Source organism: Camellia sinensis, chromosome 9 (assembly GCF_055761805.1).
Source record: "Camellia sinensis isolate YWXY chromosome 9, ASM5576180v1, whole genome shotgun sequence".
Classification (NCBI taxonomy): domain Eukaryota; kingdom Viridiplantae; phylum Streptophyta; class Magnoliopsida; order Ericales; family Theaceae; genus Camellia; species Camellia sinensis.
In genome coordinates, this window is record NC_138969.1 from 181,800,812 (window position 1) to 181,820,476 (window position 19,665).

The following is a 19,665-nucleotide window of genomic DNA, read 5'->3' on the forward strand; positions in this document are numbered from 1 at the left end:
ACTAATCTACTTCAACGGTTGACGATGGTTTAGCATTAGCAGTCAGCTGGAGAGCTTCTTTACCATGATCTTGGCAACAATTTCAAGAAGGGACGTAAGACTATGCAAAAAAACAGAAATGAAGGCAAGAATATGGAAATACATCAAGAAAAACAAGAAGAGAAAAATCAGAGTCAAGAAGATGACAAAGTTCAAGAATAAAGCCAAGTGCACAAGCACTAAGTAAGTATGTAAAGAAACAAGAAAAGACACGATGCTAGCAACAGAAAGCGGATATGACAAGAACAGGTGCTAGGCATTCAAACAATTCAAGACTTGAAGACAGACAAAAATAGAAGGCAACAGAAGGCAAGTAAACAAAATCAGAAGAGTTATGAAAGATTGAGCTTAATAGCAAGTAAAGAGTTTATGAACCTACAAAGTGAAATGAACGCCGATATGAAAATCGCCGAAGTCAAATAGATGACTGGAAATCGGGAACTCACCAGAGAGTGTGAGTGGAACAGTTGCAAAAGCTCTTGAAGTTTACGAATTAATGGAACCAGAAGGCTAGGAGGTGCGATTTCAAGCGGCTTGGAAGGCATGAATCTTGATACTTGGAAGTGAACAGTAGAGTCTAAGGAACTTTGAGGTCGGCAAGTTTGATCTCGGACAGAGGGGCACAGATGAACGAACAGTGTAGGTTCCATCACCTCAGAATGCCGAGGTAATAGAACCTAGGGGGCAGTTGTGGGGATATATTTTCTAAGTACCAACACGTGGCAAGGTGACGCCGACATGTCAGCCGAGGTGCCACGTGTCCTGGTCGTGACGCCGAGGTGATCTCGGCAAGGCCGAGGTTATCTCCGAAGATATCGGAATCCGAGATAAGTGGATAAAAGGACAAGAGTCCTAGAATGAAAAAGGGAACTCAACCTGGATAAGGGACAAGAGTCTTACATTGGGAGAAGACTTCAGTATGGATAAAGATAAGACTCTTAGAGAGTTTATCCTAATTCCACTGGAAGTCCCAGATTAGCAGTAATCCTGAGTCCATAGAAGTTAGGCTTCTATTGGGACTAGGTTTATGTTGCCTATAAAAGAGAGGCACCCCCATGGGTCTAAGGTATGCTTTTGATACTCAAGCTTGTGAGTTTAGTACTTGATTTATCTTTGAAGAGATATACTGACTTGATCATCGGAGTGCCCCCGGGTGGTCGAAACCACCGCGAGATTCTTATATTTCTGTTGCAGGTCAGTCAGGTGCCATCTATTCTGCCAGTGCTCTCCAGCTGGTTACTAAGCGGGCAGTGTGGTCGGAAAATCACCCACACAGAACGTCATCATACAGGGAATTGGGATCCTTTTCAATCGACGTTTTGGGATAGTTACAGGATCTACAGTTTCTGTGTAAGTACTAATAGAGACTCTTTTATTCAATCCTTTGCTCTTGAACACTGTTCTGGTTGGAAATGGATGCTAACAATTTTATTTTGAAAAAAACCAGAGAAAATGTAGGTCTTCTTCGAACGGCTCATGTTGGAAGCCGCCGGGTCGTACAAATTTCTTTTTTCCATTTAGCTTCTACTTCATTTCTCTTTTTCGTTTCCTTCTTTTTGTGCATTTCACTTTGTGTTCCCAGAGCCTCAGGCCTTGTTATTTTCATTGATTTCTTGATTCTTTAAATTTTTGTGAGAGTAGTTTGAAGAGTGGTTTGAAATTGAATTTTTAGTGATTTTTTTTTTTTGCCAAATCACAGATTGTACATACTATTGCTCTTGTATACAGGTAGTTAAATTCTCAAGCTTTTTTCTTAGTTAAATTCTTTGGCCCAGTGTTATGTCATATTTTGGTTAAATTCTTTGGTTGTGTTATGCTATATTTTAGTTAAATTATCTAGCTATGTTGTGCTAGATACAAAATCCCCCCCCCCAAAAAAAAGGTGGCGTTTTTTAAAAAAGCGCCACTAAATGACGTCATCATGATGTCATGTGACAAAAAGGTAGCAGACGTCAATGTTTTTGCGACGTTTTTTAAAATGCCGCTTGATGTTTTTAGCGACGTTTTTAAAACGTTGTAAAGTTATTACGGCGGTCGTATCAGCGACGAAAATATTAAACGTCGTTGTAACTTATGACGGCGTTTTTGAGACTTATAGGGTGGTTTTTGAAACGCCGCTAAAAATCAATTTTCCTGCAGTGAGTATTTCATTCTTGTAAAAAATCACGTTAATTGGATGTTGATAGCTACTTGATCAGTTCAAATTTATGTCAATAATTTATTTTGAATATCATATTTACCGTTGACAGAAATATGATTTGATTAAGTAACTATCGATATCCGATCAAAGTGAGTTTTTGCAGGAATGAAATACTCGGTGAGTTCTATATATTGAATGATTTGAATTATCAAAATAAGACTTGTGATGGGCCCCCATGAGCCCAGCAACATACTCTAGTCCGATTCCGAAATGGAAAGAAACTTGCCCTTTTTGTTAAATTATAGTTGTTGATGGGTGGTATCCCTCCTTAGTTGGATCCCAAGACTCAAATATTACCAAATTATTCAAATAGTGCGGGATGCATAACCATATCTGTGATTTGGTAAAAATTTTAACAATTCATTTAGTGTCAACATTTTTGTTATTTTATTATTAGTTGGGAAGCTTCTCTTCAAAGCTTTTTTGGTGCCTGCAAGTCAAATGGAAGAAAAGAGACATTTTGTTTCAAAGAGCCGAGAGAGAGACAAATTTGAGGGTGTTTTTGAAAGATGGTTAAAAATTAGTTTTTTTTTAATTTTTTTTTCGAAAAATCGTGTAAAAAATGTGAGAGATGATGTAACCCAAAATGAATTAAAAGTTAGAAAGTGACTTTCAAGCCATGATGAGATCGTTATTTCTTGCTTGATCTTGATAAAATTTTAGTCTATTGTTTACAAAGAAAAACTATATGTATTGATCGGAGTCGATTTCGTCAAAACTCTCTCAGATTGGTTTTGGAACATCTACTTTGAAGTGACTTAAATTTTTATCTTTGTTGATTTTTTTAAAATCCACCTTTATAATGATGATATAATTATTGATTAGTAATTCAAGAATATTCTCTTGATGGTTGTATGCTTTAGTTGTGGCAACATATTATGTTATAGTGGAAGTTTAATTTGGAATTGAATCCGTGGATGTATTGCCGAACCACGTAAATTTAACCTCTTGTAATTAGTTTTGTTGCATTTAATTTTCGGGTTAAATTCACTTTTTCCCCCTAAAGTATTACAATTTTGTCTACTTCACCCCTAAACTTTTAATTTGATCTACTGGCTCCCTAAACTTTTGGATTTCAATCATAGTTGTCCAATTCTTCACAGCCTTTTGGAACAAGTAACGGCAAGTAGTGTTGTCAGTATCTTACGATTCACGATACGTATCTTACTATTTGATTCCTTTCAAAAGGAAATTGATACTATCATCAATATATAGCTTAAATTAAATGTATCTTACGATACATTTATAATACGTGATGCGATATACGATACGCAATACATAATGTGATACGTATGTTACATAAATACTTAAATTTCTTTAGCAAATTTGAATAAAAAATAATCAAATTATTTTATGTAAGTTAATATCGTCAAAAAAATTCATTAACCTATTAAAAAAATAGCTATTTTTCCAGATGGGAATGGTACTTTTTAGTTTATTTCTTGACTTTTTTGACACATCTACTGTATGATATTAAGAATCTTGTGTAATTAATATATGCCTTCTGAATATAATATGTATTGCTGCATGTATATATCTAATTTAAAGAACTTTGTTTTTGCAATTGACAAAAATATATATTGTTTAGTGTTTTATTCACATAAGATATTTATTTGTTATAATTACATTTATTTTTTTAACTTATTTTTAAAGGTATTAAATTATTTTACGATAAGATACACAATTCAAAAAAATTAAAAAAGGATACACCATTGGTATCTCGATTTGAAAACAATGACAACAAGCACTCTTTGTAAACATAAAATTTCAGAACATAAACCTTACACTTTGGATCATTTACCATGTGTATTATCAAGAGATCAAGACAAAATGACATACTTGAATCCATTGATGAACGGTTAAACGGAAGCGTCTGATTGTCAATAAAACCTTAATATTGACTTTGTTAGAGCCTTCTAATCCTTTCCCTTATGTGCTTTATGTTTCTCCTTGAGAGGATTTAGAAAACAAAACAGTATTCTTGTTTTTCACTCATGGGAAGGAATAGGGACCATAACCTTTTAAAGGTTGTAATTGGTTTTCATAACTGAAAGGTAATGAAAACCAATAAATTAACCATTATTGGTTTCATAACTGAAAGGTAATAAAAACCAATAAATTAACCATTATTAGTTTCATAACTGAAAGGTAATAAAAACCAATAAATTAACCATTATTAGTTTCATAACTGAAAGGTAATAAAAACCAATAAATTAACCATTATTAGTTTCATAACTGAAAGGTAATAAAAACTAATAAATTAACCATTATTATTATTGGTTTTAAAACTGAAAGGTAATGAAAACCAACTTTAACCAATATGTTTTAATTTCTATTTCTGCCCCTCATAGAAATAGAAATTATACAACTAGTATCTACACATTAGGTCTATAACACATATACCCTTAAGCCTATTAACTAAATTGAATCACTTAAATTGTAGGCTTCTTATGAATGATAACACCACATTTAATTATGTGGTCCCATTGAGACATTATCTAACAATCTCCCACTGGACCACATATGTATCCTGAAAAATGTGCTTAACTTTAGTAAGCTCAGAAATTTGTTATCATAACTTGAGGGTATCCAAACAATCTTGTCCATTAACTATATTAATATAGGATCAAAGCGGTCTTCGTTACATCAATCGTAACTCGACCCACCAATGGTCACGTATACTAATACAGCTAAATGACATAGATCAATCATGGATGCGTAGCATGGAAATTACATGTGATGTGATCCATACATGCCTATTTCCAACTGGTCCTACTTAACTTTATTGAGATCAATACTTCACAATACGTAACAGAGCGTAATAAACTGAATACTTCATTTCTGCAGAAATTAATCTAATTACATAGATAAAACTCAAGACTGACATAAAGCAGTAATATAAATACAAACTCCCACTAAACCAGAATGTTCTCAAATAGAACAACACCCATCTGAGCAGTGTGCTCATGAAAGACCTTGGGTGGTAGTCCCTTCGTAAGTGGATCCGCTATCATGGAGTTTGTCCCAATGTGCTCTATGGAAATCTGTCCACTCTGCACTCTTTCTTTTACAACTAGGAACTTGATATCAATATGCTTTGATTTTGTCGAGCTCCTGTTGTTATTGGAATATAAAACTGCAGACTTATTGTCACAATATATCTTAAGTGGTCTTTCAGTGCCTTCCAAAATACGCAACCCAGTGACAAAATTCCGCAGCCATATCCCTTGGTTTGATGCCTCATAACATGCTACAAACTCTGCAGCCATGGTGGATGAAGCTATGAGCGTCTGCTTTGCAAACCTCCAAGAAATTGCTCCGCCAGCTAACAGATAAATATAGCCTGATGTGGATTTCCTACTGTCTTGGCATCCAGCAAAATCGGAGTCGGAATATCCAATGACCTCTAACTTATCCGATCTCCTATATGTGAGCATATATTCCTTTGTTCTCTGTAAATATCGCATAACACGCTTGACTGCTTTCCAATGATCCATGCCAGGATTACTTAAATATTTGCCTAACATGCCAACTATAAACGCAATATCCGGACGCGTACATACTTGAGCATACATTAGGCATAAGGAATCTTCTGCATTTCTTGAATTTCAAGACTGTTCTTCGGGCATTGGCTGAGACTAAACTTGTCTCCCTTAGCAACCGGGGTTTCACCTGATTTACAATTTTGCATGCCAAATGTAATGAGTATTTTTTCGATATAGCTCCTTTGTGATAATCCCAGAATACCCCGAGAACGATCTCGGAGTATTTCGATTCCTAATACAAAGGAAGCATCACCAAGATCTTTCATTTCAAAATTCTTAGATAGAAATCTCTTGGTGTCATGCAATAAGTTTATATCGTTTGTAGCAAGCAATATGTCGTCAACATATAAAACCAAAAATATGTGTTTACTCCCACTGAACTTGTGATACACACATTCATCAACAACGTTAGTTTCAAAACCATACGAAGTAAGAACTTGATGAAATTTGAAGTACCACTGACGAGAAGCTTGTTTGAGTCCATAGATGGATTTAGCCAATTTGCAAACCATATTCTTTGGGTCTCCTGACACAAAGTTTTCTGGCTGCACCATATAAATTGTTTCTTTAATGTCACCATTAAGAAAAGCTGTTTTGACATCCATCTGATGCAACTCAAGATCAAAATATGCAACAAGCGCCATAATTGTCCTAAAAGAATCTTTCGAAGAAACTGGAGAGAAAGTTTCTTTAAAGTCAATTCCTTCTTTTTGAGTAAAGCCTTTGGCTACAAGACGTGCCTTATACCTCTCCACATTACCATTTGAATCCCTTTTGGTTTTAAATATCCATTTACAACCTACGGGCTTCGCACCAACTGGTAATGAGACAAGTTCCCAAACTTTATTGTCTTGCATAGACTTATATTCTTCATTCATGGCTTCTATCCACTTATGAGAGTTGGAACTTTCCATGGCTTGATGAAAGTTGATTGGATCATCTTTCGACATTCCATTTTCTACCTCATGTTCCTGGAGATATACAATATAATCATCTGAAAATGCAAATCTCTTTTCTCTGGTGGATCGCCTTAATGGCACAGATTCTTGAGGTTGAGGTTGTAGAGTTTGTTCCTCAGGAACAATTACCTCATCTTGAATGGGGGTTTGAACTATATTATCTTGAACAACATTGTCAGGTTCTCGAGCAATGACAGGTATAGGAACCTGTGATTGGTCAAAAGTAGTAGTAGGAAGTGGGATTACTCCTGCTTCCTCCTCAAAGACAATATCTCTAACTGGATTTCTCCCCCCAAACTCAACATCCTCAAAAAATGTTGCAATTCCCGTCTCAAAAATTGACCTATTTGTGGGATCATAAAACTTGTAACCCCGTGATCGTTCGGCATAGCCAATAAAGTAGCTGCTAATGGTTTTAGAGTCCAATTTTCGTTCATGATGTTTATAAGGCCTCGCCTCAGCAGGACACCCCTACACATGCAAATGTTTTAGACTAGGCTTTCGCCCAACCCAAAGCTCATAAGGTGTTTTTGCAGCTGCTTTAGTTGGCACCCGATTTAAGATATAAGTTGCTGTCTTTAGAGCCTCACCCCAGAGGGACTCTGGTAAAGTAGAATGACTGATCATACTTCTTACCATATCCTTAAGAGTCCGGTTTCGTCTCTCAGATACACCATTCATGCTAGGTGATCCTGGCATGGTGTATTGTGGGATGATTCCACATTCCTCCAGCTATTTTGCAAACGGTCCTGGACGTTGTTCACCTGATCCATCATATCTGCCATAGTATTCACCACCACGGTCAGACCTGACACTTTTAATCCGTTTGTTGAGTTGTAACTCAACTTCGGCCTTAAATTTTTTGAATACGTCCAAAGACTGTGATTTCTCATGGATAAGAAATAGATACCCATATCTGGAATAGTCGTCTATGAATGTGATAAAATAATGTTGACCATTCCAAGACGCCATAGGGAATGGGACACAAATGTCCGTATGAATTAATTCTAAGACATCTGTAGTCCTATGGGCACCATATTTCTTTATTTTGGTCTGTTTTCCCTTGATACACTCAACACAGACATCAAAATCTGAAAAATCAAGAGAGTCCAAAATTCCATCAGACACAAGGCGCTCAACTCTAGATTTAGAGATGTGACCTAGGCGTTTGTGCCATAATGAGCCTGAATTTTCCTTAGTTAATTTACGCTTTGTACCTCGTGATTCCACGTGCAAGGTTGCATTATAAGATGCAATAGTTTCGAGCAAATATAGATTATCAAACACATTAAGTAAACCAGTACCAACAACATTGGAATTAATAGACATACTAAACTTCATATTTCCAAAAGAACAATAATATCCCAATTTGTCCAATACAGAAACAGAAATTAAATTCCGTCTAAAGGACGGTACAACAAAAGTGTCTAATAAATCCAAATAATAACCAGTTTTCAGTAATAATCTAAAGTGCGCTATTGCCTGCACTTCTATCGACTTGCCATCACCCACAAAGATGTATCTTTCAGCATCAGTTGGCTTTCGGTAGTTCAGGCAACCCTGCATAGAAACACATATGTGAGTAGTAGCACCAGAATCTACCCACCAAGTGTTTCTTGGTACTGAAGCTAAATTTATTTCAGAACAGACCAAAACATGAAATGTACCTTTCTTTACACGCCAGGCGACGTATTTGGCACAATTCTTCTTTCTGTGTCCGGGCTTGCCACAAAAGAAACAACCATCCTGCACTTTCTGTTTCTTTGGTTCCGGACCCTGAGGAATAGCAACTTCCTTTCCCTTATGCGTTCTTTTGCCCGTATGCTTGGAGGTGCTTGCCAGATGAGCACTTTCAGTCCTTTCTTGCTTCAATCTCTCTTCCTCTTGCACACAAAATGAAATGAGCTCATTGAGAGTCCATTTCTCCTTCTGGCAGTTATAACTGACCTTAAATTGGTTAAATTGTGCAGGAAGAGAGATGAGAACTAAATGCACGAGCAAATCATCAGATAAGTCGAGCTTTAGTGCCTTAAGTTTTGAAGCCAGATGAGACATTTCCATGATGTACTCGCGAACATTACCCTTGCCTTTATACTTTATTGAAATCAAGCTTGCTAAAAGTGTGCTTGTTTCAGCCTTATCGTTTTTAGCAAAACGCTTTTGAATTTCTGAAAGAAATTCACCGGCAACGGTAACATCCTCTGTTATTGCACCTCGAAAAACTTCTGGAATCCCACGCTTCATGATCATAAGACTTAGCCTGTTAGAACGATCTCATTTTTCAGAGTACACAGTTTCCTCAGGAGTACTTTGTGCAGTGAGAGCATTCGGTTTTGGCATTCTTAATGCCAAGTCTATGTCCATGCAGTCGAGAACAATCAATATGTTCTCTTTCCAGTCCTTAAAGTTTGTTCCATTTAACATTGGAACATTGTTCATGTTGGCAGAGATTGAAGTAGTCGACATTAAAGCTGAATAGACAAGAAAATAAAAGGAATGCTCACATTAAGTTACCAAACAGATAATCTCTAAATAAAAAAATAACAACATCTCAAGATACCTAGCACAACATTAATACCAAACCTTTGGGTAGTGATATTAACTGTAAGTGGTATTCTTGTTGTAATGATCAAACATTGACAATAAGTTATGTCAAATAACAAATCTATCTTTTGATAGATTTATTATTCACATTAGGTTTTCTTGACAATTGGCACATGTTTATCACCACAAAATGTGTGTGTAATTCTGCCAAGTTTTAATCATGTCTTTGGACCGATAAATACCCGCATGAGATACACAGACATGAACTTCAAAACATTCCATATAAAACAATCTAGACAAGAGAGATCACTTTTGTGACATCTTGTTTGAATTGACTTATATTGAGAATGTTAGAAAATTAAATTTCTGTAGACGTTGTATGAAATTACATTAAATTTAAAGATTTCTAAATTTGTGACCCCGTATATGTTATATAATCTGAAGCAATTCCAATTATATATATACATATATAAATAGAATTGACGGGTCCAAAAAAAAACTGCCCACCGAATCATTTTACAATGCCAGAAAATAGATTGCCATTTTCACAGAACAAAACAGGAAAAAACAGAATTTACATCCATAAGAAAATTCAGAATCTGATTCCAGGAAACTAAATAGAATGAATAAAGCATATCAATTCTGATAAGACACATGATATGTTGGCTCTGATACCACTTGTAAACATAAAATTTCAGAACATAAACCTTACACTTTGAATCATTTACCATGTGTATTATTAAGAGATCAAGACAAAATGACATACCTGAATCTATTGATGAACGGTTAAACGGAAGCGTCTGATTGTCAATAAAACCTTAATATTGACTTTGTTAGAGCCTTCTAATCCTTTCCCTCCTTATGTTTCTCCTTGAGAGGATTTAGAAAACAAAGCAGTATTCTTGTTTTTCACTCTTGGGAAGGAATAGAGACCATAACCTTTTAAAGGTTGTAATTGGTTTTCATAACTGAAAGGTAATGAAAACCAATAAATTAACCATTATTGGTTTCATAACTGAAAGGTAATAAAAACCAATAAATTAACCATTATTAGTTTCATAACTGAAAGGTAATAAAAACTAATAAATTAACCATTATTATTATTGGTTTTAAAACTGAAAGGTAATGAAAACCAACTTTAACCAATATGTTTTAATTTCTATTTCTGCCCCTCATAGAAATAGAAATTATACAACTAGTATCTACACATTAGGTCTATAACACATATACCCTTAAGCCTATTAACTAAATTGAATCACTTAAATTGTAAACTTCTTATAAATGATAACACCATATTTAATTATGTGGTCCCATTGAGACATTATCTAACACTCTTTGCATCTGACAAATCCATGAATAAAGATGACACAATCGTCATTTTAAAGCCCCTAGATTATCATTCATTGTATACAGGACTTTAATAATCAAGGGTTTTCATTCTCTGCGATTGAAGATGAAACACTCATATGCAATCTGAAATCTGAAGCACGTCTCTGCGACTGTGATGGATACAAACATAACAGATGGAACTGATCGACCTCCATTACCTCCATGTAAGTTCATTTTTTGAATTATAAAACTAGAATAATACTTTAGACCCCCAGCAAATGCCACCCCCACCGACCCCCAGTGCCACGTGGCACTGCGGGATTGGAAGAAAGAAAAAAAAAAAAAAAAAAAAACAGAAAACTGGCCAATGAAGGCCCGCCACGTCACTGGGGGTCGACCCCCAGTGGGGGTCTGTAGCAGCACTGATAAAACTACCTATATAATGGAAAAATGATAAGTTCTTTTCGATTTTTTTTTTTTTTTTTTTTTTTTTTTTTTGTGTATTCAGACCTTATTTGGCATGCAACACTTTTAACCTAAAAATCAAAAAAGTTACTAAAAAAATCAAAAAACCAATAATCTATACCAAAAAATCAAAAAATCCTTTTTCTTTCTATTTTTTGCACAAACAAGTTTGTTTTTTTACCTCATATTTTAGCCAAAAATCTAAAAAGTTATTAAAATAACATGTTTCCAAACGAGGCCTCAATGTATAAATTGTATGTCACTGTTTATATAATGATTTTTAATTTTTTCTTGTTTCCTTTACTTTTTCTGTAATCAAACAGGGCATTAGGTTAATTTGATATCATTGGACTTTTCAACTGGTTGTGCTGTGACTTTGAATTTTTACCACACTGTTTATTCTGCTAGTTATGCCTATGTTTTCTATGTATAAGAAATTAAGAACACAATAAATACTTTAGCAGTCATAACTAGCAGTAATTGGGATTACACCAAAGGCATAAAGTCCTCAATAGAAACAGGGTCTCTACTTGTTCATACTCTTTGTCCCTACAATGGCAGTGGGCCTAAGCAGTAAACATAACATTTGTTGCCAAAAGCTCCATAATTCTTTATAATCCTAATTAAAATTTTGACTGATAAGGAAAAAAATCAAACATATTTTTTACATCTAACAAAGGCGGCAAACATTAGGAAGTCATCATTTCATATAATATTGAGGTCTAGTTAATATATATATATATATATATAGGGGTGGAGGCACTAAAGGACCATGGGGTTACGTGCCTCCCCTGACATTTCAAATATTTTTATGTTTTATTTTTTATTATTTTTTTTGAAGTCTTAACTAAACGCTAACACATTGCCCCAAACCAAACTTGACATCCCACATCCTGACTTTTCAATTTTTTTTTTTTTTTGGGTCCCAGACTCCTAGCTAAACACTGACACACACAAACACTAATAAACACTTATACAACCCCTCCCCATTTCCAAAGTCTCGACTTTTTTCTTTTTTTTTTTTAATTCTTAACTTGCTGGGCAAGGGTTAATCTAAAAAAAAAAAAAAAAAAAAAAACTTGTTGGGCAAAGCTTTGAACGACAGCCGGCAGGATCTCTAAAACTCTAAAAGTGTATGAAATTCGTTATTTTTTTATTTATTCACAGTACTTATTAAGTGTCTCCATATTTTCTTTGTCTCCCTTTGTTGTTTTGCAATTTACCAACTCGTGATTCACCAGACTCGGATCACACAACACCGATTTGGGACCACACTACAACCTTGGTGTCTTGTCTTCATTGTTTACAGGTAACTTTATTTATTATTTTTTACTTTTAAATAAAAGTTATGAGTATTAATTTATAGTTATTTGTTAAGTTTTGATTTTGTAAAAAAAAAAAAATTATTTGTTATTATTTATGTTAAAATAAGAGATTTTGAAATGCTAAAATTATGAATTTTGATTGGTGGTGATTTATATTAAAATTAGAAATTTGTGTTTTGTTGTTGTTTGTGTTAAAATTAGGGATTTGATTTGTGCTAGATTTGATTTGTGCTAAAATTAAAAATATTAATTTGTGCTAATATTAATTTTTTGTGTTTAATATTAGCTCGAAAAATTATTATTATGTTATTGTTATTGATTGAGAAAGAAAAATTTTGAAATTATAATTAATAGATTCCCCTATATTAAATTTCTAGCTCCGGCATAATATATATATATATATAACACTAAGTCTTAAAATAACTGTATTGAACAAAAATGATCACTTCATTAAACAAAAGAGACATTCCTATGACTTGATTACAGCATGTCTTCAAATTCTTGAGTGTTGAATGGTACAAGTGGTCTGATGGCCCCTGGCCATGGAGACATTGGCCTAATTCTTGTATTTTTGGTTTGTTTGTCTGTTTTTTATTCAAACAACAATGAAAAATAATGCAGGGCCAGGCAAACCTAAAATTTAAAGATATATAACTCTATGAATTATTCTAAGACAGGAATCCTCGTGCAGGTATAGAAGGCCCCGAGCAATTCCATTAATAATAAAAAAGTGTCTCCTCCAGTCTAGTTGCGCACTTTATTTGAATCTAGAAAGGAAACAAACAAGCAGTCAAGTTGATTACAATCTTTAGTAATTCATTTTTAGCTTTTATTTGGTTGCAAGTGACTAGGATTTAAAAGGGTCCAGACCAAAGAGAAAGACATCTAGGCTTTTGTTGGGCATGTACTTGAAGATGAGGAGTGACTCATCTCCCTCCAAGCAACAACCCAACAGTCTAACAAGATGCCTATGTTGTGGTCTTGCGATTAAAATAACTTCATTCTTGAACTCTTGTAATCCTTGGCCAGAACTTTTTGAGTCTCTTAACTGCTATTTCCTTGCCATCTGATAATATACCCTGCAAACATTTTCAAGTCATGCAACAATCTTTAATGAGAAATGGCTACATTAACGCCTATTTATGGTTGTGTTGGTTCTTTAAATTTAACCATGTATTGTCAATCACCTAGTGCACCATGTTACCCATACATGTGACAAACTATGATTTATATCCTTCAAAGATTATTGTCAGCACCATAAGTACCTTGTAAACTGGACCAAATCCACCTTCTCCAAGCTTATTTTCACCAGAAAAATGTTTTGTAGCTGCACGTATAAGATCTAACTGAATTGAAGGAAAGTCTTGTGATTTTGTGTGCTTGTCACCTAGCAATTTTTCACTGTTGTAGTCATCACAAAATTGTCCTCCCAAGTCGAGTAATTGGACTTCTTGGCTGTTGTTTCTCTCTTGCAGGCAAAAAGAAGAATAAATTGACATATTGGGTTGTGAACATGTAATAGGATTGTGGCAGTGACTAAAAGAATGTAGTTACCTTTCTTTGCTCTTTTCCTTCTCCTTTGGTAGTAGATACAAGCACCAAGTAGAGATGGCACTAGGAATGCTGACAGACTTATGCTGATACTGACTGTAATTGTTTTTCCTTTCCAACCTTCTAAAAACAAATGGTATTATTTTAGCCACTATTTATATCATGCCCATTTTCATTCAATTTGTTTTAATGGAACACTTTTTGAAAGGAAAAAATATTCACTTTTTTTTTTGGCATTTGGACCTTATCATATTATAAACAAAAGCTTTCATTCACAACATAAATAATGTGCACAGTAATTAAAAAATTAACATTGAACTTTTTTACCACAAACACATGTGGGTGGATCGTACTAGGAATAGAAACCACAAGCCCCAGCTGCGTGTGTTCAATTGTGAGTGGAATCGCACCAGCAGGGTGAATCTCCTTGCCATAATCGCAGCAATTGGGGGGGGGGGGATCGATTTTGCCTTAATCTTCACGATTGAGCCTTATAATGGTGGGTTGTGGTGAATGAAAGCGTTTTGGGCTGCCATTGGGCCCAAAACAATTCTCCGTTATCTTACACAGACGTAGCTAAACAGGGGACACATTGAAACACGGATGAAACTCCATAATTTAATTTGTCAAAATTGAAATACTAAGATTTAAAAATGTAAAACGCATGATACCTTAAGGGATTTATTTATTTATTTATTTTATAAATTTTCTGATAACACACTAGTTACTAGTGGTTGTTGTGAGAATATAGAATATATTATTGTGTGTTTTGTACAAATTGGAGTCCTATTAGAGGCATGATTGTGTTAGAGTCCTATTAGAGACATAATTGTATTTGTATTTTCCTTTTTGGTTTAGGATTTAGGGCTATATAATCTAAGGTCTGATTGTAATCTTTGATACAATGGAATATACAGAAAAGCTTTCAGAAATCTTACTTGGTATCAGAGCCGTGTACAAAACCCTAGTCCCATCAATTGTTGACTCCAGTTCTGGTCTCTTTGGTTCGACCTCTCTTGTGAGTGGTCCAGCACTGAATCTGATACGATTGTATTAGAATCACATTTAGCACCTCTTTTCGCCGGAGTCGAGACCCAACCAGAGCCGGAATTGCAACTCGCGACTCACCCATCTGGCTCATGACTCACCCATTTGGTTTGCGATCAGCCCCTCTATGTTCGACTCTACCTTACGTGATTAAAGCTCTGCATTCTTGTGTCTCGCGATTAGTCCCTCTGTGTTCGTCGCATCTGATACTCGCGACCCATCGAGTCATTTTGACTCATCTGCTTATTCGACCCATCTGGTTGCTTCGTTTGGTTCGGTTGATTCAAAAGACTGACAGTTCGTGGTCTCCTTATCTACCTATAAGTCACGATAAGTCTCTCTCTCTCCCTCTATTGTTGTTTACGATTCCTCTCTCTTTGGTTCTGGTTTGTTGTTAGTTGACCTGGAAAAGCTTTTATTTATAGTTTGCCCCCTCAGATTTTGAGTATTACACTTAAACTCTTGGTTTGGCTATTTTGTTTGATTATACTTGAACCTCTCAGTTTTCTGATTACTGTGATGTCTCTGGCTTCTGATGAGTGTGCTTTCTGCCATCAAAAAGGCCATTAAAAGTACCATTGTCCCAAGAAGAGATGTCTGTCTGCCATATCTTTTCAGTAGTCTCAGAATCAATTCTGGGCTTCTCCCGCTACGTACACTACATTCGCTCCAGCTCTTGATCCTAACTTGGCTTCCTTAACTGCTCAGATTAGTCAGCTTCAGCATATATTGTCTACCCCCTAGCCATCCCCATTTGCCTCCATTGTTTCCTCTCTTCATTCAGGTTTGCTTGGTTTTTCTTCAGGTATTTCTTCGTCTGTTTGGATTTTTGACTCTAGTGCTTCTCATCATATGACTCCCCATCTCTCCTTACTTCAAAATTGCACTCCTCCTCCCTTTCCTATTACTGTCAATGCTACTAATGGATCTAGTATGTCTGTTGTATCTGTTGCATCTGTCCTACCGTCTACTATGTCTGCTGTCTCTATTCCATCTGTCCTTTATGTTCCTCAGTTATCTGTCAGTTTATTATCTATCAGTCAACTTGATGCCGCTGGTTTTGATGTTATCTTTTCTTCTGCTATCTATTCTGTATAGGATCGAATGTCTAAGCAGCAAATTGGGGCCGGCCGTAGAATTGGAGACATCTATATAGTGGAGAGCTTGCATCTGCTTATAGCAACCTCTTTGACTGCCTTTTCCTATTTTCAGTTAGATTCTCTGTCTAGTCCTTTCTACTTATGGCATTATCGATTAGGGCATTTGTCTGCTGACCGCTTACGGTCTTTAGCTCAGTCAGGTATTTTGGGTAAAGTTTCTCCTAGTGAACTTACTGAATGTTGGGGGTGTAAACTTACCAAAATGACAGCCTTACCTTTTTGTAAAAGTACTTCTATATGTGATACACCGTTTTCTTTAGTTCATACTGATGTTTGGGGCCCTTCTCCTGTTCTCACCAAAGGGGTTTCTGCATACTATGTGTCATTTGTTGATGATTGCACCCGTTACACTTGGGTTTATCTTATGACTCATAAGTCCGATTTCTATCAGATATACCGTACTTTTCAGTCTATGATTACTGCTCAGTTTGGGTCTACAATTAAAGTGTTACGGTCTGACTTGGGTGGGGAATATTTTAAAAATGAGTTCTGTGAGTATTTGGCCAATTTGGGTACCATTCACCAAACTTCCTGTACAAATACACCTGCCCAAAATGGTCGAGCCGAGCGTAAACACCGTCATCTTCTTGAGACTGCTAGGTCTCTTCTTCTCTCTACCTCAGTTTTGGCTCTATTCTAGAGAGAGGCAGTTCTTACAACTGCTTTTCTTTTCAACCGCATGCCTACTTTCCTTCTTTCTGGTCGGTCTCCTTATGAGGCTTTGTTCTCCTAAATTCTTAACTATTCCCTCCTTCGTGTGTTTGGGTCTGCCTATTTTGTTCTTCTTCCCCGCAAAGATAAGACCAAACTTAGTGCCCGGTCTGTCCTCTGTGTCTTTTTGGGTTATAGTCCTACTCAGAAAGGTTATCGGTGTTACGACCCTGTTTCCCGTCGTCTTTATGTCTCCCGTCATATTGCCTTTCTTGAACGTCTATCTTACTTCCAGCTTCCCCCTCTCACTGCTCCAGTTTCCAAAGAGGATTTGGTTCACATTGACCCATTTCCTTTTGAGATCTCGTCTGATGAGTACATCTCCACTATTCTCCCTGAGCTTGTTCCATCTTCTCCTCCTATACCTCTAGTTGCTTCTCCTTCTTCGGCTTCTTCTCTTCCTTCGGCTTCTTCTCTTCCTTCGGCTTCTTCTCCTCCTCCGTTGTTAGTTTATTCTCGTCGCAAGGCTCTTCTCCCACCGGTTGTCTCTACCCCTGCTGCTGCTCCCTTTACTTCTGACGACTCTGATCCTACTGCACACCGATATCCTTCTCGAGCACGTCATCCTCCAAACAGGTTGGGTTGGTCTAATACTTGTTTTTTCTGCTTCCTATCGTACCTTTTTGTCTGCTATTCACTCTTTTGTAGAACCTCAGTCTTACAAGGAGGCCTGTCAGGATCCTCATTGGGTTCAAGCTGTAGAGGATGAGTTATCTGCTTTACAAAAAACTAGTACTTGGGAGTTGGTTCCTTTGCTTGCTGATAAGAACCTAGTTGGTTGCAAATGGGTCTATAATGTCAAGACTCATTCTGATGGTTCTCTTGAGCGTTACAAAGCTCGTCTGGTTGCCAAAGATTTCTCTCAAGAGTATGGTATTGATTATGATGAGACATTTGCTCCTGTTGCCAAAATGACTACTGTCCGTACTTTGATCTCGTGGGCTTAGGTTGTTTCTTTCTCTCATGTGGCTAAGCTTATAAATAGGCCAAGAGAGATACAAAAAGGCATCAATTAATCAATCATCAACCACTCACAAATCGTGAAGAATTATTTAGGAGGAGTTTAAGTTAGCCATTTTAGGAGTAGCCTAAGTGATAGTTTTCCCACCTTTATTTCTCTTCTTTCTATCGATTGCTATATTTATTAAATTCTTTGTTCTTATTTAAAGTTCTTGTAACTAGTGACAAGTGATAATTTATTCGAATTAATATATATTTTGTTCTGTTCCATTTCTTCTTTATTTAATTACCTCCAAGGAAGTCCTTAATCTGTTTAAGGCATGGAATTCAACCCCAAAGCCTGATCTTCTTGTGTTTATTTAAAATTTATTTAAGTTTGTTGATCAATTACTGTCGATTGGGCTTAAACCAAATTTTTACCAACACTACCCATAGTGTAATTTGTGTTATTTGTTGAGCACATAGTGTATAGGTGTTTGGGTTGTGCCATGATCAAAGAGTGTTGAATAACAAGCAGGAGAGAAAAAAATAGAGGAATCATAGTTCCTGATGAGGTAGAGAGAACAATTACAAGCATCATTCTTTTTCTTCCAACTTTTACATAAGAGCAGAAATTGTTGATAATCGTAACATTTTTAATTTAATACGTTTGTCACCAAAAACATAGACAACAATTGTGATTTTTAAAATAGACCTTTCATTTTTTGGTGACAAACGTGAGATCGTCACAATTTTTTTTTCTGACTGATATACATGAAATGCCTAATAAAATGAATGGTTTGAATTATCAAAACAAAACCTGTGATGGACCCAAGGATCCAAATAGGGCCCCTCAATCGGGATTAAGGATTGGAGGGGATCCACTCCGTATTTTTAATAGAGAAATGAATTGTCATTACTTTTAGCATTGGACTAGTACAAACCACTTTTCCCATTGGTCACAACTATATGAATTATTATATAAATTACTTCACTTTACAATCACAACACACAACAAAAATCATAGTAAGTGACAACCTTTTAGCATTCACTGCAGTGATATGCCAGAAACAGTGACTTGATTTTTTACAGAAGGATCTATGGATGAAGATGGTTCGATATGAGCAACCCTGCCAACAGAAATGCAGGTTGATTTGGTTCAGGAAGTGTTGCTGATTCACTTCCCAATAGAACCACCACAGATGACATATTTGGTCTATCTTTCGGATCTTCTTGGACACATAGAAGCCCAATATGGATACATGTTACAACTTCTGCCACGGGGCATGACCTCGCCAACAATGGATCTAAAAATTCTAGTTCTTTTCCATCGCTCCATAGTCTCCATGCCTATAAAATCACATTGTTTTAATTTGAATGAGTAGTTGTCACATTCTAGTTATTTGAGTATTTGTAGTTGGAGAGGGGGTTGAAAACACATACATAAGCAAGGAGTGTCTGAGCATGTTCTGCAAGGTAAACGCCACTGTTTCTTTGCCCACTAATGATCTCGAGCAAGATCACTCCGTAACTGAAAACATTAGATTTTACAGAGAATAATCCACACATTGCATACTCGGGAGCCATGTATCCACTATATCAAATATGATCATTATTTTATCTTCTTTTCAATTAAAATATGTAGTTTCAGTGAAAGATAAAGGAAAGAGCAAGGGTTTAAATAACAATAGGTCACGATTGGTATTGGTCACGGTTGATATCAAGTGTAGTGAACAATACGTATTAAATCATCAACAGCCAAAATAGCTTTATAGAGCTTTATATATAGTAGTCATATCAACTTTTGAATCGATATGTATTGGGAGTTGGCTAATATGGGTGTAATTTTTA

General features: G+C 35.9%; 1 protein-coding gene and 1 pseudogene across 1 annotated transcript; both read right to left on the bottom strand.

Annotated features, from left to right (window-relative positions):
• Positions 1–8,160: 8,160 nt before the first annotated feature.
• LOC145800060 (uncharacterized) lies at positions 8,161–9,007 on the bottom strand. Its single transcript, XM_082889720.1, has 2 exons — positions 8,411–9,007; positions 8,161–8,303 (listed from the first exon to the last, which is right to left on the bottom strand). The coding sequence occupies exons 1-2, from the start codon at positions 8,991–8,993 to the stop codon at positions 8,275–8,277; spliced, it is 612 nt and encodes a 203-aa protein (XP_082745846.1). The 5' UTR covers positions 8,994–9,007; the 3' UTR covers positions 8,161–8,274.
• A 9,905-nt stretch (positions 9,008–18,912) lies between these two features.
• Positions 18,913–19,401, bottom strand: LOC145799959 (cysteine-rich receptor-like protein kinase 6 pseudogene; annotated as a pseudogene).
• Between the last annotated feature and the right edge of the window lie 264 nt (positions 19,402–19,665).

Excerpts from the sequence above, each read along its gene's own strand:
- LOC145800060 (XM_082889720.1), bottom strand. The coding sequence starts at position 8,993 with ATGATCATGAAGCGTGGGATTCCAGAAGTTTTTCGAGGTGCAATAACA. Across the intron at positions 8,304-8,410 it reads CGCCTGGCGTGTAAAGAAAG|GGTTGCCTGAACTACCGAAA; the intron begins GTACATTTCATG and ends GTTTCTATGCAG.